The 26,130-nt window shown below is 39.2% G+C and overlaps 2 protein-coding genes across 2 annotated transcripts in view; one reads left to right on the top strand and one right to left on the bottom strand.

Annotated features, from left to right (window-relative positions):
• The window catches only part of AVEN (apoptosis and caspase activation inhibitor), a 154,440-nt gene extending 128,516 nt beyond the window's left edge, over window positions 1-25,924 (bottom strand). Inside the window, exon 1 of the mRNA XM_081050400.1 lies at window positions 25,540-25,924. Within this exon, the coding sequence (XP_080906526.1) occupies window positions 25,540-25,785 (246 nt within the window). The 5' untranslated portion in view covers window positions 25,786-25,924. The remainder of the gene's footprint in view (window positions 1-25,539) is intronic.
• The window catches only part of CHRM5 (cholinergic receptor muscarinic 5), a 75,236-nt gene that overhangs the window by 31,708 nt on the left and 17,398 nt on the right, over window positions 1-26,130 (top strand). The window lies entirely within an intron of this gene.

The following is a 26,130-nucleotide window of genomic DNA, read 5'->3' as shown; positions in this document are numbered from 1 at the left end:
TCAAAATGGGCTCAGTAGATGTGACTCGGCTAGAGCCCCACCACCACACCCCAAGTTTTGAAAACACAGTCACCTTTATAGTTCCTTCTCAGGACACATTTCTTTCTTTAAATGGCACTCACCTTTCCTCCTGGCTATCCTACAATATATCCGAAGAGGACTGCTTTTGTTTCTTAACTACACAATGCCAACATTCCTTCAACATGCATTTCTTGAGTAGTGACTAAGTGCCAAGCACCAGGTCAGGCATAGAGAATTCAAAAACAAATAAGAGGAGGTCCCCACCCTTCAAAACCCATAGTCCTGTGGGGAAATTAGAAAAGCAAACATACACTTAAAGCAGTTTGATCGGCGCTATAATAAAACATTCAAAAGGTGTTATTGGAGCCTAGAAAAAGCGCCAACGATGGAGGAAAGAGGGATGGAGGGCATCTTCAGGACCAGTTTTGTGAGCCAGGGAGAAGTAGGAGGAAGGCATTTCAGGTTGAGGAAACAGGATAATTCAGCACTGGCCGTGGACACATGGCCTGAGATTAGTCTGTGAAGGAAACTGCCACCATCTCCTGCTGGAAGGCGGTTCCCAGGCTCAAAGAGAATAAGCAAAGAACATGCTTCTAATCAAGGGGTAACAGCTCTTGAAAACAAAACCCAGGGAGGTCAACAACGGGAAATTTGAAAAAGGAAAAGCATGTTCAAGGATTCTGGGAAGGCAAAGCAGTAGTGGTAGTTTTTTAGGCTTTCCAAATCCCTCCACCCCCAAAAGAACCACGCAGAGGCTCAAGGATAGCAAAATCAAAACTCCATGGGAAACATCTACAAAAACCAAAGTGGCCAAAAAAAAAAAAGCCGAAAAAACCCTGGGTGGCAAGGTATCTCCACCAAGCCCCAAATGCGAGCAGGTAGCAACAGTCTCTAAACCTACGTGGTACCAGCAGCTTGAGAGGAAACACAGGAAAGCATCAGGGCATCTGAGAGACCTGAGGATCCCTAAAACAAACAACAGGTGCTCACTAGAAACTCTCGTTTGGCAGGCCCGTTGAGAACAGTCACTAAAAATGTTGGCTCTTAGGCACGCCCATAGCTGGTAGTACAAGTTCACAGAAAAGACTGAAGGGGTGAGTCTGGGCCCATGAACTCCCAAAAGTAACTGGGCAAAGCTCCTTAGCAGGACAAAACGCCACTCTAAAGAGAAACTGCTGGGGACAGAATCCATATTGAGCAGAACAGGGACCCAAAACAAAGAGAAAGAGAAAAGAAGGGACAGATTGGGGGGGGGGGGAGGGGGATTTAGGGCAGGAGGCAGGGACATACCAGAGTTGAGGTCCATATTTTTACACTTCGAAATAACAGTACAGGTGCTCCACAGCCATAAAACCTGAAAAGCTATCCTTAAGAGTGTTTCCCTTTTAAAAGTGGGGGGAAACTGATTTCACATGAAAATCAGGAACAACAAAAGATCATGGTCAAATCCTATACTGTGTTGTTATTATAAGGACAAAGATACTATAATGATAGCAGCATTTTTATAATAAATTCCACAAAGCACCCACAAATGTTTTATTAGGATACAACTTCACTATTTAGGTATGAAACTAGTAAGTTCCCCCTCAGGCTTCAGGGACAAAGGATAAAAAAGAACAGCTGTTCAGTCTCCATCCTGCTCAGAGACATCACTACATGGAGAGGAGAGGGATGAGTGAGGCGGAAAGAATCTGAGAACACAAAAAAAGGTAAACCAACCCAGGAAGCAGTTGTTCAGTGACCCAGCTCATAGGACTCGTCACTCTATCCCTTTCCTTCTCCAAGTCCTTATCTCTTTCTCATAGGTGTTATTTTGTTTGAGAGTTTGATAAAAACGAGGCATGAAAAAGTAATTACCAGTTGTTAGCAGGATGCAGAATGTGGACGGTACGACTCTCCTCTCCATCCCCAGCTCCTCAGAAGCTCTTACCTTTCCTTCAAACAATATACCGCAGATCTGACAGTGACCCCGATGGGGGCACAGAACTAGAGGGAATTTTTATGTCCTAGGCTGTTGGTCAGAATGAAGTTCACGGTACCGGCAGATCGGCACGGGAGATTTTTTTAAACTTATGTAGTAAACTCATTCTAACACAGAGAGCCACTGTGACAGGCTCTGATGGGTATTTATCTACCTCACAGCGTCACTATCTCCTTCCTGTTACTTCATTCTTTGCATGTGGAAGTCTCTTTGCTCTCACAAGTGTCCCTCTTTTCCTTCATACTACACTTTGGTCAAAAGTATCTCGGCAATATCTCCTGAGCTGCAAAACATAATCTGAATCATTTGTAAAACACTTCTAACAGGGATTTTTGATACAGCCAACAAACCTGTGAACCCCACTGTTAGCTAAACCCAAAAGAATTCCCTCCTCTGATGAGCTGCTCCATTTTAAAGCAGCATACCGTGTTTCCCCAAAAATAAGACCTAGCCAGACAATCAGCTCTAATGTGTCTTTTGGAGCAAAAATTAACATAAGATCCAGTCTTATAGTAAAACATGTTCAAGGATTCTTATAGTAAAATAAGACCAGGTATAACAAAATATAATATAATACCGGATATAATATAATACCGGATCTTATATTAATTTTTGCTCCAAAAGACGCATTACAGCTGATTGTCCGGCGAGGTCTTATTTTCAGGGAAACATGGTAGATATACTGACAAAGACAAAAGATTTGTTTCTTCTTTACATTCCAAGTTCTAAACCACTGCCTTCTAAATCATCTCTTGGGCTTACCAAAATAATATGATTTGCCACGTGTCTTTTCACCTGCCATGAACGCAAGCACCCATCCTGGATTCACCCCTTAGTCCACTTGTTAACAATTCATCAGAAAGCCTAGAACAGAGTGCTCAACTCTCCCTACAAAATGAGACAGCCAAGTAGCCACCACTATGTGCCACTTCAAACAGCTTGGAGACCTCATCCTCGTTCCAATACAGTTCAGCAGTTTCCTCAAAAAAGTTCCTTCTCATCAACTATCAGATTGATCAGTTCCTTCTCATCAACTATCACTTCAGATTTTTCAAACAATGTCCCTGTTACCATGTAGCCATCAATTCTAATAAGATGCCATGACCAAGCAATGATTTCAGTAAGCCTTATTCAAAGCTTCCAAAGGATTGAAAACTTTGTTACCTGCCCACTATTTATTCTAACAACACTTGGAAGAATTGTAATGTCATATACAGTTCTTATGTAGGCTGTTGTACTTTATCCAATGCAAACAGCAGGTTCAATAAGTTCTAGATTTTTTTATTAAGTCCTCTACTCTTTTCCATGCCTCAAAACAAAGGTTTTACTGCAAGACAATGTCCTTTTCTACCTTTAGAATGGACCTTCTTACCAATACCTTTACAAATTTGGTCCACAATATTACTCCAAGGAGGCAAATTAGAAATCTGCTTGAAACAAAACCCTCTCCCTTTCTTAAAGCATCCTTGTAGACCATCTGGTTTAAGCCCCAGGGATGAAATCAGCTTCAGAAAAGGACTTGACCAAGGTCTTAGCAGAGGAAGAATGCAATCCAGGGCTTTTGCAAATAAATCTCTTTACTGAGCAAAATCTCAGTAAAATACAGCATTGTCTCCAATGTTTTTAGCCTCTTGGTTTCTAAAGCCTTTGTGAAAGTTCTACCCAAAACTTCTGACTAACAGTAGAGAAAAATAATGAGACTGTCTAAACTGCAGATGAAATGTAGCAAGCCAGAGCCTAATGACTCAAGCATCATCTTCTAATATGTGAAACCACCTTCCCTAAATCAATGACACTGTCTTGCATCTTTCAAAACTCATTCTCATTCAATTCTCTTATTTAATTTCAAGGAGCCCTGGAAGATAGGCATATCTTCCTTACACATAATCAATTATACAGACACAGATGAAATACAATTGCAGTAGGTCATGTACCCACTCCAAGAACTTACCAACCACACAAGAGAACAAATCCCTGACCAAAACGTATTCCCTGCAACCATTCATTACAATCATTGAAAACGGCCAGGTTCACTTTTGGGGAACAGCTCAATAGGAAGAAGTCACTTACAGTTAGAATAAATATGACCAGCGACTGGGGGAAGAGGAACAAACAAAATCAACGACAATAAAGAAAAATACACAATTCAACAAGGGAGTTAGTGAGCATTTGCAAAAATTGTCAGAAGTACCTCAGAGCAAACTAAAACAGAAGATGATGTCAACTGGTGGCAAACTGGTAAAGTGTGAAAAAAGGAAACTCTACCAAACAGGTGTAAACTAAATCTTAACCTAGTCTTGTTAATTAAAGGATTAATGCCACCATCTGGTAGAACACACTTCTCGTACCACCTCACAAGTCAGTCAAACAGACTGCGTTTCTCACTGTGCTTCCGTTGGCGACTGGTGTAAACTACAGCTGTGCCGCTAGAAATCCGTGTGCCTTCAAAAAGCTCCACACATTACCTCATTCGGGTCCCTTGACTACATTACACTCTTACTCTCCTTGACGCAAAAAGCTTTAAGTTTAACAAGGTCAAATTTCAGAAGATACAAGATAATACTTCCACAAAAACTTTTTCAGTTGTTCTGTCTTTAGACAAGAGCCATATTCCAGCCCTAGCCAGTTAAAGCTGTTTAATTTAAAAGCTGTTTGAAAAGAACAAATGGGCCACAATTCTGTTCCTTTTAAGCACTCATTTCATGTGGGACAGCCCCCATAAACACACGCTGACCAAATGATGAAGAGGGAATCACTAGACCAATCATGTGAAAAGTCTGTCTTTGTACACATTATTTTATCTGACAATTAGGAAATAATTTGATGTATGCTTCCACCTTCTCTTGCTTTCTACCACTTAAAGCTCCTCTTTTGAATTTATCCTGCTCTTCAGTTCTTCCCTGATGAATACAATTGTAGAAAATGCATAACATTTCTTCTGTGGGCTGGCTGGATTTTTTGTACATCAAAATCTTTTCTCTTCAAGAGCACTCACACATGAGAACATCGACATGAAGAGAAGAGGACGGGACGCTCACAGCATGCTTGTCAGCGAGCTCCCTGCAAGTCCATAGAAATCAAATGACAACAACTGCGAAAACCACATTTAGGGATTTCGAGTGCAAATATTTTGTAGACGGAATAAGACAGCATTGTGTGCAATGAAGACAAGTGCATGCATTAAACCTGAAATCTACTTTTGCCACACAACACATTTGAAAGGTGCTCAGCCGGCAAGCTCTTCTTTTCTGGCTGAACTGCATTCTCTCATTCCTCAGCCAGCAGCTGACATCATGGCTACACATTAGCAAAAAAAGTCTTCCTTCCAAGCCATACTACTTTAACCAAAATTGAGAAGAAAAAGAAAATGTATTTTTCAGAGGCAGAGAGATTCGAGTGACATATCCCCCTCCCCCACCCCCTCCTGTGAAATGACGGAATACTATACTCTGCATTTCCCTTCTGCAGCCCTTTTCAAGTGTGACCTTTAGGAAGCTCTTCCAACACTGGGGAGGAAAATCTTTAATTAAAAGAAAGGGCAGCAAAGACGCCTGAGGAAGAAAGAAAGCTTTTTACCTTGCATTAGGGAAAGGTGGATTTTCTCAAAGCTCCCAACCCACAAGGACAAAATGTAAATCCCAGGATGAGGATCAGACAGAGCACACAAGCTGAGGGCCCAGAGGCTGGGGCCCGGCCAGGGAGCCTGAATGACTGACTGTATGTTAGTAAAATTCCCTTGAAGCTGGCAATACTAACATTATGTGCACCTTGTCTTTTCTACAAGTGCGAGGCTCTGCGTGCTTCATAGAAATTTAAAGCAACACTTAATTCCACCTTCTCTAGATCCCCACCAACAGTGTCCAAATAGTCTTTTGTGGAAGAAGCACATATTAAACCCTAGTATTGCTTCCCTCCAACAGGAGGCCTGTGAATTTAAAATTGTAATCGAGGATTAAACTTGAAAAAACTAAAACCTGTTAGGACATGAACTCTAGCTTTGGCAGAAGGGAAATGCTGCATCTTCCTGTAACGTGCTTAGCACAGAAAGGTTCATCTGCCCCGAAACAGTGCCCCCGCCCCCAGGGATTTCAAGGGAGGCAACACTGACTAAATAGAAGTAACTTGAAATGTAAAGCCCTTGCCTGAGAGAAACACACTGTCATCAGAATTTTGACAAGAGAAGGTCTGGAGTGCAATACATCATTAAGGTAATTCTGGATGGGGTGTCTCAGACAGACCTAGAAAATAAACGGGACAGGAAGAGGACCCTGGGAAACAGAGAGGGGCTATCCCAAAGAAAATGTCACAATCACCAGCAAGATAAACCTTGCTTCCTCCTACACAATCCCCAAGACCAGTCTTCAGGCTTTAGCCATGGCAATTTGGTGCATTCAAGGTGAAAAAGGGAAACTCCTCTTTGTCTTATATCTAATGGTCCTTATATCCAATGGTCTAATGGAGCCACACAAACAACATAAGAGTGAGATTCTACAAGAACAGAGTGCTGATCCAGAGCAGGGATGTCCTTGGCTGAAGTACACAATTCGCTTTTAAAAAGAAATCACAGATTTACAAGTCTGCCGAATGGAAAAGCTCTTTTTCTCTTTCACCTCTGAAGAGGAGTGATGAACCACTAAATACCCAAGTATTTCAAGTGAAAAGCAATAGTCCTCTCAGTCTGGAATACTTTGTAAAATCTGATAAAAATCATAACATGTAATATACATTGCAAAATACAAAGTTCTAAGAGTTTAGACAAATGGAGTCATGTAACCAGTGTGTTTCCCTGAAAATAAGACCTAGCAGAACAATCATCTCTAATGCGTCTTTTGGAGCAAAAATTAATATTATATTATATTAATTATATTATATTATATTATATTATATATTATATTATATTATTATATGACCCAGTCTTATATTATAGTAAAATAATACCGGGTCTTATATTAATTTTTACTCCAAAAGACACATTAGAGCTGATTGTCCGACTAGGTCTTATTTTCGAGGAAACACGCACCATCACAGTCAAGAAACAGAACAGTCCCATCACCTGGATACTTCCAACACCTGAAAACTGTCCACCCCTCCAGACTTCTCTCACTTCACATTGTACATTCATAGTAGACCTGTCCACGTCGCGGTAACTGTAGTCCATCCCTTCTTATTGCTAAGTTGTAGTTCATGGTATAGATGGACCTGAGTTTGTACATCCATTCACCAAAGAATCTTTGGGTTGTTCCTGGCTTTTAGCAATTATGAAAAAAAGCCATTATAAGCATTCACACACATAAGTTTCTATTTCTTTTGGGTAAATACATTAACCTAAGAGTGGGACTCCTGAGACATGTGATACGTGTATGTTTAACTTGATAAGAAACTGCCAAGATTTGGTATTGTCAGGGTTTTTTTTTTTTTTGGGGGGGGGGGTTAGCCATTCTAATATACGTACAGTGGTTTCTCAGTGTGATTTTAATTTGGATTTCCCTAATAACAAATGATGTTCAACATCTTGTACTATTTGCCATCAATATATCTTCCTAGGTAAACTCTGTTTAACTGGTTGGGTTCCGACGGCAAGTTTGTTTCATCTTCTGTGGCCCACGGTTCCAGTATCACCTCAGTTGCTGCTTCAGCTCTGTACCCCCTGCTCACAGCTCAGACCGAGCCCGGGGCTCAGGCCAGTTCATAAAATGAGAAGATCCCCTTAAGCTCTCTCCTCTCCAGGACTCTCCCAATCACCTGACCCAAAGATGGGGTTTCTCTTGGAGTTCCAGCTGCCCACATTGCCCCTCGAAAGAAAAGGCGGAGAGAGAGAAAAAGAAATAAAAAGAAGCACTCTCTTCGGATGGCAGGGGCCCGTTCCCAGTTCTGCTGGCCAGAATGACAGGATTTCTACAGATATTCTAGCTGCTGCCACTACCACCTGCCCAGGCTCTCTAAGGGGTCTGCCCTGTCCCAACCCCATGATTCCAAAAAGGGAGGGACAACCCTACACTCTCCAACTTGCATTTTCCTGGTTTTCTGGCCAGAAAGATAGAATTTTTCTAGGATTTTAGCTACTTCTGTACCACCACTGCAGTTCTGTGGCGAGCCTACCTCCAGGCCAGGGAGAAAAGAAAAACAATGAGAAATTCACCCCACTGCCCCCACCCATACAGATTGCTTCTTTGGGTTTTCACTCCCTTCTCAATTTGCCAGCTTTTCTTTGCTTTTCTGAGTCCCCAAGTAATCAATCTGTCCACAGTTTTCAGTTGCAATCAGCAGGAGAGTTAGGTTGTAGTGGGCTCCCTTCATGTTGGTCCTGTCTGCCCAGTAATTTCACCGTAACTTGCTGAAGCAGCGTCTCTCTTGACCACTTCACATTATGACTGCACACCTGAGCCAAGGCGCCAGCCCATTTCCACTTCCACTTGCTGGTAGTGCCAGGGCCAGAGAAAACCCCATCACTAATTCTTATGGAACCATGACAGCCAGCGCACATTTTTGTCCTCCTCTTAGGTGTCACTATTTATTTCAAACCCTTAAAAAATGCGACAGGAAAGAAAAAACAAACTTCCTGACTTCAGGAAGACTGTCCTATTCTAGACCCCACTCTGTGAGCCTCCGTCTCTTGCCTTCCCTCCCAATCACACCACGCTAAAGATGCCAGCCAGGTGGTTCACTATTCATTGTAAACAGCTGCTCATCAAGTTTGTTGACAGAGGCTAAGAAAACTAATCTACACATGTTCAGGCTGCTGAAGACATCAAAGGAAAAAAAGCTGTGTTAGAAATTCTGACAGATGCTTCTTTTCTTAGCAAAGACATTGAAACTCATTCTGGCTATTTCCATTGTTGGCAAAATAGAGGACTGTCATGCGGGGGACCCTGCTCACTGCACCATTTGTCGTGCAGGGCGGCCTGCGGGGTCTCTTCTGGGGTGTCAGGTGGAATCTCTGGTCCCACTCCCCACATAAGAACGCAGGATATGGTGAGTCCAAAAAGGAACACCCACGGAGCCATAGGTAAGGGAGTCATACCATTATAGTCTTGCTGGCAGCTGGGTTGGAGACACAGGAAGCAGGAGCCACACTGTCCGCAACACTGTCCTAACTGCAATCTGCGCTTGCCAGCCACCATCTTCTTGCTAGCCCCCATTTGCGGCTAGCGTAGCCACAGCAGTTATATTAGTGGCCAGTGGCTTACGGGTTACAGCTGACGGCCAACTAGCCACAGCTGATGGCCATCCAATCACAGTTGATGGCCATTTACTACCTGAGCCAGCACCTTTCCATGTGAGGCCGAGAGCCCGGAAACTGCACTCCTGGCTCTGTCCCCACAAGGACTATATCCAGGGAGGAGCCCCGAGAGTGGGTTTGGTTTCAGAGGTACAGCTAAACCTACCTTCCCTTTTACTGCTTACTTCCCTTATTACTGCTTCTAGTGGTAATAGGAAAAGCATAAACCTGCTAACAGAAAATGAACATGAATGTTTCCAGAATCCTGGATGTAACACCAGTCTGAAATAGAGTCCATTATTCAGTGACATAACAAATAGCTACTGAGTGCTGATGCTACACCAGGCACTGTGTAATGTATGTGGAACACAGCAGTGAACAAGACAAACTCCCTTCCTTAGTGGAGCTGACGTTCCACTAGAGGAGTCCAACAACAAACAAATGAATAAATAAACATATAATGTTTGCATAAATACATAACACAGTGATTTTGGGTAGTGACAAACACTGTGGGTAAGGGTTTAGAGAATGATGAGGGCACTATTTTATATAGAATAGTCAGGGAAACCTCTTCAGAGATAACACTTCACCAGAAAGGATACGGGAGCAAGCCATGCAAGGATCTGGGGGTAGAAAGCAGAATGTTCCAGGCAGCACATGCACAGGCCCTCAAGAGAGAACAACCCTGTCACATTCAGGCGTCAGGAAGAAAGCAAGTATTATGGCTACACTGGATTGAACTTGGAGGAAAGAGCAAAGTAATGAGGTCTAACAGGTGAGCAACCATCAGATCATGAAGGGCCTTATAGGGCAAGGTGAGAAATTTGGATTTTTATCCTAAATGATGGGAAGGCAGTCCTATGGAGACATGAAAGCACAAGGTTTAATCTAACAATCTTTCTCATTCTCAATCCCAACCAAAAAAATTACTTTCAAACTCAGAGCTAAACCTAATTAATGTTCAAACCCACTTAAAACTCAGTATTAAGGGACCAAGAAGTCAAAACAAAGTCAAATCACAAATTTAAAGATGAATGAAAATAATTAATCCATCTCAAAAATAACATTATTTATAGTCCATAAATAATACTCTCAAATGCCAAAGTTATTCCTTTTCCACTAGAGAAAAGAGAAAACTGAAAGACCATACTTAGCTTTTTAACTTATATTTTTATTATAAACATCTTCAAACATAGTACACTAAATCCCCAGGTACCCATAGCCCAACTTCAATATTATTTTTATCTATCACTCCTGATTTCCTCAAATACACACACACACTTTTAAATGTATTTTTTCTGGAATTTTGTCTTAATCTCAAACATCTATCATTTCATTCATGATATTTCATTACGTAGCTCTTAGGTTAAAAATTTCTTTAAATATAAACACAATGGCAGTTGGTTAGCTCAGTTGGTTAGAGCACATTGCTCTTAACAACAAGATTGCTGGTTCGATCCCCACATGGGCCAGTGTGAGCTCCGCCCTCCACAACTATATTAAAACAACTACTTGACTTGGAGCTGATGGGTCCTGGAAAAACACAAATAAATAAGTAAAAATTTTAAAAATATTTTTTTTAATTTGTTTAAAATAAATAAACACAACACTTTATCATATCTCACAAAAGAATCCCTTAATATTATCTACCTACTGTTTCCCCGAAAATAAGACCTAGCCAGACAATCAGCCCTAATGTGTCTTTTGGAGCAAAAATTAACGTAAGACCCAGTCTTGTTTTACTATAAGACCAGGTCTTACATAATATAATATAATATATATAATATAATGTAACATAATATAATATCGGGTATAATACTGGGTAATAAAATAAAATATAACATAATATAACAAATATAAAACCAGATCTTACATTAATTTTTGCTCCAAAAGACGCATTAGAGCTGATTGTCTGGCTAGGTCTTATTTTCGGGGAAACACGGTAGTCCATGTTCAAATTTCCCTCAAATGTCTCTATTTCTGGTTTGTAAGAACCAGGATGAACAAGGCCAATGTATTACACGTGGTTGTATGTCTCTAAAGATTCCTGTTATCTGTATTTGTCCTATAAATTTCCCATATTCTGGATTGGACTAATTGCTTCTTTGTAGTGTCCTTTAACTTGTTCTTCTATCCCCCTATTTCCACAAACTAGTAATTGGATCCTAGTGGCTCGATTACAGTCCATTTAGCATCCATTAGTGATTATTGTTTAGATCTATTCGTTCATTAGGAACTGAAAGTGGCAGTTTTCTAATTCTATTATTTTTTCTGCATTTACTAGGTGCAATTTGTCTATTTTTTGTTTTTAGAACTTTCATCAGCAATTATTTGATTATCCTGAAGTACACTTCATTCAGGAAAGGATTATTGCTAAATCAATTCCTTTAATTTACCAAGGTTCAGAATTGTGCACTGTTACCTAAGCAGCCTCCAAAGATAATCAATGTAAGGGTAATATTATTAAAAACTCATATTTGATGTATTTCAATCCATCGCATTTATTATTTTTATTGATGCTCAAACAGTCCCACCTAGTGGAAGCTCCAGTAACCTTTAATAGTGTTCTTGCTTTCTGCCCCACGCCTGGACTCAGCCTTTTCTCCGATATGCCTGGCTCCTTTAAGTGGGAAATGGTATTTAGAAACTAATCTGAGTGCTAAGAGTGTGCATTGTGACTGAGTTGTCTTTGTTGCTATGTGTTTTTAGTGGAAAATACACACTTAAAAAAGAAATTATATACTTAAAAAGATAAAACTAAATCTAATCTCTTACAAATATTTCCATTTAAATTTAACATTACAGAGTTTCTACCTAGTTGTTTCAATTTTATATTAGTATCTCTTTTGTCTTGCTCAGAAAAATCTTAGTTACTAACATTAATATAATTTCCTTTCACCCTACAATATATATTTAATAGTGTCAACATAATGACCCCAATATCATTAACAATAATACTAAATGCAGCTTAAAATTTCTCTTAGGTATTACATCCTTAGGATTTATCCCATGAGGGATACACAGTCAAATATCATTTTAAAGTTACTTGAAAAAATTCATCTCCGACTAAACCACACTTGATAGATTCACTCGGGGGTTTTCTGTTATTTCGTTTTGTTTTCAATTTTTATCATTCAGCTTTAAAATGAGGATTTGATCACTCTCTCTCTTTCCCTACATGTTCCTACATATAAGCCACAGGTCAATATTCTCAGTGTTTGCAATGGCAGACAGAATGAACCTGTCAAATGGTTTCTACCGTGCTGATCATCAAGACACAGAACCCACTGCAGTATAGATTGTCTCGTATCCTTCGAAAAATGGCTGATTCTAGGACTGGGGCAGGAAATATACAAGATAAGCGTGAATACCTCTCACTCTCACTCTCTCTCACACACACACACTCACGGGTGTGTAAAAGGAGCACAGGAGCTAACTGAAAGAGCTCACAAAGGCCAAAACTGGAACAATTTGAGCAACAAAATTAATAAAGTAGTATTGGATTATAGCCCACAGTACAAAATTATTATCCCTGAGTCCATACGAGTATAACTAAATGACTAAGTAAATAAATGGGGTAGACAAATCTCCCATGCAGAAGCATTCCAAATATTTTATAGATACTCCATCCTCAACAAGAGGGCAGTGCTAAGTACAGTATGGAAGGGAGATGGGAGTAACTTCTTCTTCAGTGAAGAAACCTGACAAACACCACCTTGGCCAGGTGATCAAGGTCAGCACCAAACAGTAACAAATCGTTGATAGTATGTTGATAGTATGTACTCTTGATATGATGTAGTATGATAGTATGTAGTATGATAGTATGTTGATAGTATGTACTCTTGATATGATGCAACAATAATGGTATTTTACCTCCCAAAGCCCATAACCTCAGTCTAATCATGAAAGAAACATCGGATAAACATAATATTGAAACGGAGGGATAGTAAGAATGTACCAACATTGGTTCATTCATTGTAACACATGTACCATACTAACCTGAGATGTTAATAACAGAGGGAACGCTATACTATTCTCTCAATTTCTCTGTAAATCTAAAACTTCTAATCTGTAAAATCTATTTTTACAACTATATATGCAGAACACATGAGTCGAGATCACCTGCCAACAAATGCAATCACCTTACCTATTGCTATCAGTTGTTTCAGATTGATCCAACGAGACTGAAAATTAGCTTCTAAAGCAACTAAGCAGTGGAGACTGTAAGTCTTTGATTTTTTCTAAACAAGCACTACCCACACCCTACCTACATCTTAAGTACATGGACAAGTTTATGAAATATTTGTTAGGCATATTTACCTCTAAATAAGTTCACAACAGCAACATCAAATAATCACTATTATGGGGGGAATGGAGCTGGTGATAAGAATAAAGCAAACACCACACATATTTTTAAGTCTGAACTGAACAAAAGTATGAATGCTATATCCCAGAGCCTAAAATAATCCAGAAGTCTGAAACAATGGCCCAGACGCAGGCGAAATATAGGTGTGACAAACTGTATTTAACTTAAGACATTTGTCAGGGGGTTGGTGACTATTTTAGAGGAAAAAAATGTTTACTATTGACCATAGACTACATAACATTTTTGTTTTTCACAAGAGGACATGGATTTACACGGTTGAGAAACACTCACAAAGCATGATTCCATCAGAAAAGATAGGCTGAAAGATAAGGACTCCAGTACTTGTCAACACAAAGTTTTCTTATACCTTATTAAATATATCACTTTCTGCCTGTGCTAGGCAAAATGATAGCCCCCCCAAAATGTCTGTGTCCTAATCCCCTGAACCTGGGTATATGTTAGGTTACACAGCAAAGGGGAATTAAGGTTGCTAATAAACTGACCTTGAAGTGTGGAGATTACCCTGGATTATCCAGATGGGCCCAATGTAATTACAAGAATCCTTACAAGTGGAAAAAAGGCAAAAAAGAGAAAAAGGGAACGAGATATTACCACAGAAGGAAAGTCAGAGAGATGCTATGTTGCTAGCTTTGAAGACAGAGGAAGGAGCCAAGAGCCAGGGAAAGAGGGCAGCCTCCAGGAGCTGGAAATGCAAGGAAACACATTCTACCTGGAGACTTCCTGGAGTCAAACCCTGCCAACAACTTGATTGTAGCCCAGTGAGACCCACCTTGAAACTCCAGAACTATAAAATATAAATTTGTACTGTTTTAAGCCAGTAAGTTTGTGGCAATTTGTTAACATGACAATAAAGCAACAATAAAACACGAATACACTGCCTACAGAAAGCTTCTCCTGCTTCCTGAGAGCGCTCTCCTGCTTCCTTTTAACCCAGTATCCGGTGGCATTTTTACCACATGCTAATAAAAAAAAACAAAAAAATGTTATTCCTTTGTGTGAAGTAAACAATCACAAATAAAAAGAGAATTAAAAGATCAGGAACTAAAAGAACTGATATATGTAAGCTACAGCAAAAAGCAGGATGGAGTATTCATTTCAACAGTCAGGTGGCCTTAGCATTAAAATTCCTTTCAGTTTCTTATTCTACTTCATCTGAAGTCTTCACATTACACGACTGAAAAATATATAGATAGATAGATAGATAGATAATTTGTGGTAAGTTAGCCATCTGTACTAGTCACCTTGAACTACCGTAACAAAAACCACAGACTGAGTGAGTGGCTTAAACAACATAAACTTATTTCTCACAATTTTGGAGGCTGGCAAGTCCAAGATCAAGGTACCAACAGATTCAGTATCTGGGGAGGCCCACTTCCTGGCTTGTAGCCAGCTGCCTTCTCGCTCTGCCCTCAGGTGTCAAGGAGAGAGTGCTCTGGTCTCTCTTCCTCGTCTTATAAAAGCACCAGTTGCATCAGATTTGGCCCCACCCCCATGATCTCATTTAACCTTAATCATGTCTTTATGGCCCTATCGTCAAATGCAGTCACCTGGGTGTTGGGGCTTCAACATATGAATTTGGGGGGGACACAAACATTCAGTACATAACACCATCAGTAATCATGATTTAGGTCAGAAAACAAAAAAAGGGAAGCTATTTTGCCAGAGAATATGATTAAGGAAAACTATCAAGTCATATAAATTACCATAAACAAAAAGGAAACTGGGACTATAAAAAGCTTCCAAATATCATATTAATATTCAACTTATATATTCACTAATATATTAATATATGTGGAGTTATACAGAAAAAAATGGGCCAATTGTATGTGTTTATACAATGTATAGTCAGTTCCTGCACTAAAAAAGAAAGGTGCCTCTTTAATTTGTTCTTTTAAAATAAATGTATTTAAAGATATACAAGCTTTGGAAGTGGGGAGGTAATGATGGCTACAGCACCAAAAAGTCTCTCTCTCTCTCTCTCTCTCTCTCTCTCTCTCTCTCTCTCTCTCTCTATATATATATATATATATATATATATATATATATATATATATATATGTAAACTGCAACTGTAAACTCAGTGTCTACAGTTCAGAAAATTAAGAAGGTAGTGGAAATGAAAGTCAATATATCAGAGGAGGCTAATAACACAAAAGACAAGTACAACTCCCAAAGTTTGTAATTGATTCCACGAAATTTATTCTGTGGATGTAAATTCTACCTTGACTCTAAGCCATTAATGCTCAGTAACAAATGAAACTATTGAAATTTCACAGATATGATAATACATACAAGATGTGGAATTTAAAATACACATCAGTTTCTAAACTGAGGACATCTATAGCAGACAAGTATTAATTGATTCTTATTCTTTCTCTCTTGTACAACATTTAAATGTGAAAGGCCTTTAAAAGACTACTCAGTTTTAGAATGCCATCATTAGTTTATAATCAATTAAATCATCCTCATAGATTTAAAAATTAAGTGTTAGATTGAGATGTGCTCTGAGTCAACGTTTTCACCTAGAAATACCTATGTTAAGGATAAAATGTTAGACGGCATATGAAACTCACACATTCGCTAATTATCCTTGCCTGAATTACCCTTGGCCATGACATACACACTGATATCAGTCAGAGATCATGCCCACACATCCAAAAGAAAAGAAACCGCATTTATAAAAGATAATTTTCTACTGTAACTTATTTCTCCGCTTCTTACTCTTCTTTTTCCTCTATGGTTAAGACTGGACTACTCTAACAAAAGAAGGGGAGGAGAAACACAAAAGAAAATGATGAGTGTACATCGTTTCTCAGATTTTCCAGTCTAGTTTGAAATATCAACAATCTAGGAAGCAGTCAAAATTGAGAAGTAAAGAATTATAATCACTATCAAGATTTTGTTGCTGCTCTTGTTGTTTTAACCTAGTCAGCTAAGGTTTGAACATACTCCGCTTTGCGTCATGGTACTTCACTGGATGACTAGTACAAAATGAACGTTACTCCCATTTGGAAAAACATTGGACTGCTTACTCCATCTGCTGTTCACTGCTAAAATTGTGCGTTGGTGGCTGGTTTCATTTCAGCTGTGAGGAGATAGACACACATTCTGTGCAACAGATGAAGGCTGGGAGTGGCCTGAAATTGCCTTGTATTGTTGTTTTGGACATGGACAAGGGCCTAGTTCAACTTTCATTTGATGGATGACTCGATTGCTCTTTATTTGATTAGGCCAAAAAGCATTTACACATCTGATGTTAATTCTGCTACTCACTTCTTGTTTTTAAAATAAAATCTTTTAAGCAGAACTTTTGTAGAGGGAAATGAAGCATCACCACTTCAGTCATGTTTCAGCAACCGGCACTTCCAAAATGCATCCTTACAGAGCACATCTGAATCCAACACTTAATTTTTTTTAACCTATTAGGATGATTTAATTGATTATAAATTATAATGGTAGCATTCTAAAACTGAGTAGTCTCTTAAAGCCTTTTCACATTTAAATGTTTTATAAGTGGTAGAGAGAATGAGGATGAATTAATACTTGCTTGTTATAAATGTCCCAAATTTAGAAAGCAACTGAGAAGCGAAGGCAAATGGGAAGCATATATTTCCAGTCTTTTTAATGTCACATATCACAGTGGCCCACTTAGAACTCCTTAAGTTTAAGGAACGAGGATTTGGGAAATGGGAGTAAGGCTTTTACCGCCTGGGGAGTACAGTATGGTGACGCCACACACCCTTTAGGACACTGGGCAGGAGGTTCAGTTCCTAAGTCATTCAGTAGAAACCTTAAATCCCCATCTCCATGTTTATTACTCCACCTGCTGCCATCTCAAAGAGTAATGAGATACGTATTAAATAAACTAGAAAAGCTGAAGTCAACGGATCTAAAGGATGAACGATAACTCAGCGTAGTCTAACCATTTGCTATACTAGAAAGATACATATGCTTGATAGGAAAGCACAAAAAATACATAACTGTTCTAGGAGGGGGAAAAACTATTCAAAATTAGTTGTTTTGATCATTCATAAACAAAAAATATAATCTCATCCTAGAAGTCACAAACCTCAAGTTCAGGAATCAATCCCACCTGCAACTGCTTAGCTGTATCCTTAAAAAGGCCTCGCTCCACCCAATTGCTATTTTTGCTGCCTGCCTCTTTCACAGGGAGCTTCTAATAATCTCTTTAAAGTGAGGATTTCTTTTAGGGCTTACTCTAAAGAAACAGTTTGAGTTCATTTAACTTTTATTATTTCCTTAGTCATAGCAATGTCTCATGGTAATAAAGTAACAATTCTAATAGCACAGAAAAACATAAAAAAAGAAGGAAAAGTTCTCTCATCCTCCTTGTCTCCTAGTCTTACTCCCCAAAGGTAACCGTATGTTCCCCATAGCCTTCCAGAAGTATTCCCTGCATACAGATGAATATCTTCTTCTCACACAAGTGGAATGATACTGTACCAACTTTTCTGAAGTAACTGTTTCCCTCAGTATTGGACATTTTCCTATCTCCCCCCATTGTTTAACAACTGCATGGTATCCCTCTGCACAGACACACCATTATTTATTTAACCAGTCCTTCTCAACAGAGATTTTAGGAAGATGTTTCCAGATTTTGCTATTTTTAAACAACACTGCAATGAACAATTGTCTACTTATATTTGCTGACTTGTTCATACATTATCTATAAAATAAATTGCTAAGTACATATTTGCTGGGCCACCGGCTAAATTTTGATGTCAAATTGCCTCATTTATGGGTTGTATCAACTCCCACCAAGAGAAGAGTATCTAAGTACAGCCAATACTGAAGATAATCAACACTTCTTTAAAAACATCACTTTAAAGGCTCTTTCTGTATACCATGTTTCCCCGAAAATAAGACCTAGCCGGACAATCAGCTCTAATGCATCTTTTGGAGCAAAAGTTAATATAAGACCCAGTCTTATGTAAGACCCAGTATTTTATATTATATTACATTATATTATATTATATTATATTATATTATATTATATCCAGTCTTATAATAAAATAAGATCAGGTCTTATATTAATTTTTGCTCCAAAAGACACATTAGAGCTGATTGCCCGGCTAGGTCTTATTTTGGGGAAAACACAGTAGTTTCAGCAGGAAATTTATTGCCAAGGAAATTAACATAGATTTTTAAATATTTGTAAGCAACCTAGTTTATATTTCCACCATTTCTTTGAAGTAGATAAAGAACCTACAATTTCCATTTATCAAAAGAAACAAAATTAATAAATAATTTTTAAATAAAGGCACAAGATATTACAGAAAAGACACTACCGGCTGCCACAACCTGAATAAGGTCTGCCATCATCAAGGGCTTTTACCCTTGATTACCGTTATTACCCTAGAATTTTACCATTGTGCTAAAAATGTCAACGTCTCTAATTACTAGATACTTGTCTATGTTCCCCATGTTTTAAAGGTGTTCCTATGATGCTAATATCTTTTTCCTAGAATGATGTGTAACAAAAAATTATGCATGAGGAAAAAAAAATGAGGCACAAGAAATGCTGTTACTGAGTTGGTCCCGACCTAATTTTACAGCATAAAGGAGGACTACTAAAATGCTGGTATACTTTAATTTTTCCCTGCTACATTAGAAAAAATATTCTCCAATCCCATTATTCTAATCTAGAATAAACACAGCACAATTTTTAAATAAATTCTTATTTAAATTTTTAAAAAATCTACTCTGCCAATTCATCTCTAATAGTTTAAGAAATAGTTAAGAAAAACAAAAATAAACACTAAAATTAAGGAATCTAACATTTCATTTATCATAATACAAAACACAGAAGTATACAATCAGCTCAAAAAAAAAAAAAAGCTTTCTATTTAATAATTGACCCAAAGAATGGCAAAGGTGAAAAGTGGCAAGAGATCCAAAGTATAGACATAATAAGAATCAAGCTTGAATAATATATAAAACAAATAAGTTAAAAACAGATAAAAAATGAACAAAATAGTGAAAAGGCGTTTACTATAGATACTAGACCTCAGGATAGTATAATTCGTGTTTCAGTCTCACAGTTTAAAAAATCTCTTGTTTGCATTAAATTGGAAAGTTTAATAGACTTAGAACTAGGAGAATATAAAACCCAGTGTGATTAAAGCTCTTGTATCAGTCTGGCCTTTGGGGGAGCAGTAACTTCTTAATTACTGAGCTTTCAACCACCAACAGAAGGGTACTCAAACTAGTATAACAAAGGCAAATGAAGCAGAAGTGGTCCTCCTGACATGAACTCCCAACATGACACTGCCTAAAAACACACTCTCTCTGGCTTGCTCCATTGACCTTCTAAATACCTTCTACATGCTATAACTCATTCAACAAACATTTACTGAACTTGCTTCAAAAACTACAGTGCTGTACCATATACAGGCCTTCAAGTTGCTTAAAATTAATGAAGGAGATATCCAAGAAGTAAATAACTATAATAAAATGAGGAATGAAAATAAGTGCTGTATTTATAGAGTACAACATCGCTAAGTGAGGAAAACCAGAAGCTTCACTCAGAAAGGTGGCATGTGAACTCAGCGTGCGAAGATGAATAAGATTTTGAAAAATGGAAAGTGTAAAAACTGTAACAGTAGAGTGTGGGTTGCAAACTATAGAATTCTGGCTAACTTGGGCAGAAAAGGAATTTACTAAAAGAATTTCAGGTAGCTCATAAAACTGATGAGAAGTCTTTTTTCCCCAGGTGAGGAGGAAAAAACAAGCAGGAAACAGGCATCTGAGAACTGAACCACAGTATAACAGAAGTAGACTAGTTAGGATGCCATCGTAACTGCCATAGTGAACCTCTAATTCTCCTACATCTATTTGTCACTGTCTCAAGATTCAAAGCCTAATAAATGATGTCCCTGGGTTGATGGGCAAAATCTCGATAAGGTTAGATAATAGTATCGCTAATTTTCTGATTTTGATATTGTGCTATGGTTATGTAAGAGATTTCCTTACTTTTAGGAAACGCATACTGAAGTGTTTAGGGATAACAGGACATCATGTCTATCATTTCCTCGTAAAGATTTTTCTAATCTTTATTTCTTTATTTAAAAAAGAATGTGTATATGTGAGAGAGAAACAGAAGAAAGGACAGGTGCCTAGACTGTCCAAACTAACATGATCATCTGGGGTTTGCAGACAAGCTTCTAACCGGTCTGTTAGACTCCAAAACACACATTATTGTTCACCATGTGGTATCCCCCTAAAAAAAAGATTTAAAAAACAGAGGTTGGGGGGAAAAAATGAGAGAAAAAATGAAGAGAGACAGGCAAAAAGCACACTACTTAGTAGGTTTTAAGAAGTTATACGCTAGTTACTAATTTGTCTGCAAACTTATATTACCTACTACCTTGAAATAATAATTACGATTTGTCCATAATTTTTCAACTCAGGCTTTTAAAGATGCCACCCACCAGAGGGGACACTCATCCTCACACTTCAGCAGCACTTTTCCCTTCCCCTGCCCACCAGGAACCCAAGTGGAAAACTTAGATAAGGTGCAAACCTGAGCCCTCCTCCCTGACAATTTTGTCCAAAAACCAACTAGTTTCAGTCCACTTCCATACTGTAAAAATGAAAAACAAATCAACTGTCTGCTTAATTTCTCCTTCCAGTGTATGTAAAGTATGCGCTCTTCAAATAACATTTTCTGGTCACCTCTTAATACCATGATTCTCGTGGCTGTTAAGAAGAAAAAAATACTTTTTAAAATTTAACAGGAATTGTACTACAAAATCATACTGACAAAAAAAGAAGCAGCCAAATATATGGTGATGGAAGGAGAACTGACTCTGGGTGGTAAACACACAATGGGATTTATAGACGATGTAATACATAATTGTACACCTGAATTCTATGTAAATTTACTAACAATTGTCACCCCAATAAATTTAATTAAAAAAAAAAAAAAGAAAAGAAGCAGCAACCCAAAACACAATCTGGCAGTGAGGTGAAGAACAGTAAGGGAAATTGAAAAGCAAGCGTTGTCTTTAGAAATATACTCATTTTTCATCAAGCTTTGCTTCCAGAAAGCTCATAACTTCTTTGGAAGGACCTGAAGTTTGTGCATCTGTAACAGGGATTAAGCCTTTTTCAGTAATATAAGACTAGGCTTTAATAAGCCCAACTATTAAATGAAGATATTTTATTTTATTATCAGCCTTATAGTAAAAGGAAAACATGAGGGTGAAATATCCTATCCTCAATATCATGAATCCAACCCCTGGGATGTGAACTTGAGATTCACAATAGAATGAAGGATTCCAAACCCACTATTCAAATGAAATGCACACTGCAGTATTTTGAGAATGTACTTTGAGAATGAATACTAACTAAATAATGTAAATTTTCCCAAAATGCAGCTAATGATCCTTTTATACCAGAGATTATAGAAATCTAAATATGGTAACTAATTATTTCACAGAATACACATCCATTAACAAAATCTCAGCTAAATAAAGAAATGGGGAGAATCACGACACCGATAATCCAAGAATATACTAAGGGTGCCAAAAAAATATATAAGTGGACACTTTGGTCAACGTTGCTCAAGCAGTAGTTCACCATAATCAGAAGTGTCTGGACGCTATGGTAACCTCTCTGAGCACCTCTTGTAATTGCAGAAGTCAAACATGACTTGTATTCATCTTTTGTTATTGATATATATTGAGTATTACAATTTTAATACAGTTTTCCTTTCTTAAAATGTGTATACATTTTTTTGGCACCCTCTGTATATGAATTTTTGGTAATAGTCCTGTCATTCCAATTATACTTTGCTTAGGTTAATTAATATTAAAATGTGTTTATTATCCCTTAAAATAAGTTTGACTTGGTACTAAAGAAACAGGGATCTGATGAATTTGTATCAGTCCTTAATAGCAAAAGGACACAAAGGTAGGACTAAGTGTACTACAGGGAATTCATTTTATCAATCTCCTACATATTTTTTAATTTCCCACAAAAAAACAAAAACAAACCCTCTGGGTGAATGAATACATGCAATAAACAATCTTACTTTAAAAAAAAAAAAGTAAGTAATATGTAATGTGATCTTAGTCAACAGTCTTCAGAATGGAGTACCCATACAACCGGGGGCTCGTGAAGATTTTCCAAGACCTATATGAGCAAGGATGCTTTTAAGGAAATCAAGTTTCAGATAATCAGTGTCCATATTCTTTCCTAAAAGCAGTGTATCTTAGACAGCACTTAAGGACAGGGCAACTCCTTCTCAGCCATTTTCACTCTGTGGTGCATTCCCTGAGCCCCCAAGCAAAATGGTAATTTTAAATATAGTTACAGATGTTGAGGAAGTACAACTCTAAGGACCAAGTAAAAAGTCCTTTCGCAAATCAGGTAATTTCCAATTCCTTGCTTCCAAAAAAATGATGGAGGGCCTAATCCAGTTGTCAGCTGACAGATCATTAAATTTTTTTTATAATTATTTTGGCATATACTTAGAAAGGTATTCATACACCTTTAGAAAGGTATGGCATATACTTAGAAAGGTATTCAATCAGTCTTGACCCATTTACTCTTTAAATAATGTTATTCTTAGCAAGCCTAAATACGAACAGTACTTCTGAATCTGAAAAGTGAAAGGGGACCTAGAGGTCACCATCTCAAACCAAAATGAATGAATAATCTTTCCAACATCTCTTCATCCAGCTTTGCCTAAAAATACAATGGTGGTGGTAACAGTGGTAGAAGTGGTGGTGGCTGCAGCCATTATTTATGTCCCAGGCACTGTGCCACACATTCACCTGCACTGACATACTGAATCAAACTGTGAAGTGAGAAAATCCTAAAAGAAAATATAAGATGGAATTATTAAGACCATTCCAAAAACAGAATAAAATCCTAACATTTTAATAGAATGGGTTACAATATTAGCATAAATCAAAAAAATGTTATTCATTCTCTAAATGATAGACCATGATGTTACTCAATTTATAATAGTTCAACAGCAATGAGTAAGACAGAAAAGAACCTTCATTCACTCACTTCAAGTTAAAGACACTTGTTATTAAAGACCTGTGTGCCAGACACTTTAGTAAGTGCCAAAGTCACCATTACTACCATTACTACCATTACTACTATTACTACCATTACTACCAAAGTTACCATTACTATTAAAACATGATGACTGCAGCCCAGGTGTGTCTACTTTGTTCTCAACAAAGCAGTGATTGCTTCACAAAAGTGTAATAGATAAAACATAGTGGATTCAAGGACAGCTTGGTGTAAATCCCAGCTCTGCCACTAGCTGATAGCTAAAGGCAAGTCAGTTAAACTGTAAAAATGAAGATGTTATATATATATATATATATATATATATATATATATATATATATACATATCAAATAATATATAGTTATTAAGTTGTTTAAACAACTTTAACTTGCTTTAAATAAGGCTGTAATAAAGTTATATATAAAGTTATATATACAGAGGGTGCTGAAAAAAGGTATACACTTTAAGAAAGGAAAAAATTGTATTAAAATTATAACAATACCAAAAAAAATGAGGTGCCAAAAAAATGTATACACATGACTTGTATTCATCTTTTGTTATCAGTATATATTCAGTATTACAATTTTAATAGTTTTTTCCTTTCTTAAAATGTGTATACATTTTTTTGGCACCCCCAGAATATAAAAATGTTACCACGACAAAATGTGATATATAACATACACTAGATTGATCTGCATCTCATTTCCTGATAAGCGGACCATAATGCGAACTTCATATCTCACTCAAATTTTACTTATTACCTACCTTAATCCTAACAAGGTTAAATATGTTACACTTAAAATCTTCAAGTTTATGATTTTTTTGCAACTCTGTATTTCAGTATACAGCTATTATCTTTAGGGATGTCTTACCTACTGTGCCCTGAAGGTATTGTAAATATTTCAGTAATAGGAAATTTTGCCTCAATCAAAAAAAAATTGTTTAATCTATGCACATGAGAATTGAAAACACAAAGACAGTTCTGTACTACAAATGTTAAAGTAACAGCAGAACAGCTCCTAAAAAGGCAGTAACCTAACTCCTTTAGCGGAGACATCAGTGGAGTCAGTTTGCCCGTATCATTCCCTGTTCCCATCTCTAAATTTCCTTACGAATGTGGGAGGAAGACGGCGCAATCTTATTCCTATTAAAATTAAAACCTGACTGCTGAAACATTTACAGATTGAAAATTCAGAAAGATGATGGCCAGTGACCCCTGATTTCTACACAGACATATAACAAAAGAGAACTACTACACTCCTTTATTTTTAAGTGAGAGAACTATGTATCTGATCCCGCCCCCAAATACTAGAGTCCAGTCCGACCGGGACGTTCTTTCATTCAACAAACATTTACTATGCGCCCAGTGTGTGTCAGGCATTGCACCGGCAGTGAACACAACAGACACACACACACACACACACACTCCCTCCTCTCCTAATCACAGGACTGTCTCCCGGTATTGTACGGCTGCCCGTGACCAAGCCCTGGCCGCACCCCCACCCCACGAGGGTCAATCCCACTGACACCCCAGGCGGACCCAACGCGGCCCCTCGGCTTGCTGCCTTGACACACAGCCTCGATCCCTGGGTTCTTAACCCTCACGGGCCCAGGACCCCTGGCGCCGAGGTCCGAGGGCCGGGAAGCCCTCGGCCCCGACAGCTCCGCGCCAGCCGGGCGGGGAGGACACCAGCGGCGCTCACCCGGACGCGCCACGTGCACGGCCCCGCGCGCCCTCGCCGCCCTCCGCGCGTCCCGCGCAGGCGCCGCCCCCGCCCCCGCCCCGCCCCCGCCCCGCGCGCCGCTGGCGGCTCCTGACTCGCGGCTGGGACCCCACCAGCCCGCTTCCGCGGGGCCATGGCCCCGACCGTCGCCGCTTACCGGCGCTCTGGCCTCGGCGCCCGGGCCTCCCGTTTCCCGGCGGCCCCCTCGTGGGGCGCGTCCTCCTCGGCCTCCGCGGCCGCCGCGGAAACCCCGACCGCGGCCCCGGCGGCTGCCTTCGTCCCCGCCGCCGCCTCTCGCCACCGCCACGGTGGCTCCCGTCCGCTCGCGGTCGCGATCCCCGCCGGGCCGGTCGCGGCCGGGCCGGTGTCCGTGGCCTCCCCGAGCTCCTCGCTGCGCCTGCATCGGGCCGCGGCCGGCGGTGCTGAGCGAGCAGGCGCCGGGCCGCCTTGGAGACGCCCTTGCCCCACCGGAAACGGGCCTCACGGAGGATCCGCGCGCGACGGGCCCCGGTGACAGCGAGCGCGGGCTGCGGGGCCGAGGAATGAAGGCGCCCGCGGCGGGGGCGGGGCGGCCCGGTCCTGGCAGGTGGGGCGGGAACCGGCCCAGGGGCGGCGTGGGGTTCAGATAGAGGCTGACCCGGGGGGGACGGGGTGGGTCTGGGGAGGGACCGGGGTAAGTTAAAGGACAGGTTATCAAGTATGAACAGTTTGTATAATATAAACTCGTTTTTTTTAAAAAATGGCGTAT

Source organism: Rhinolophus hipposideros (assembly GCF_964194185.1).
Source record: "Rhinolophus hipposideros genome assembly, chromosome: 5".
Classification (NCBI taxonomy): domain Eukaryota; kingdom Metazoa; phylum Chordata; class Mammalia; order Chiroptera; family Rhinolophidae; genus Rhinolophus; species Rhinolophus hipposideros.
This window is presented reverse-complemented; position numbering and strand designations above follow the sequence as displayed.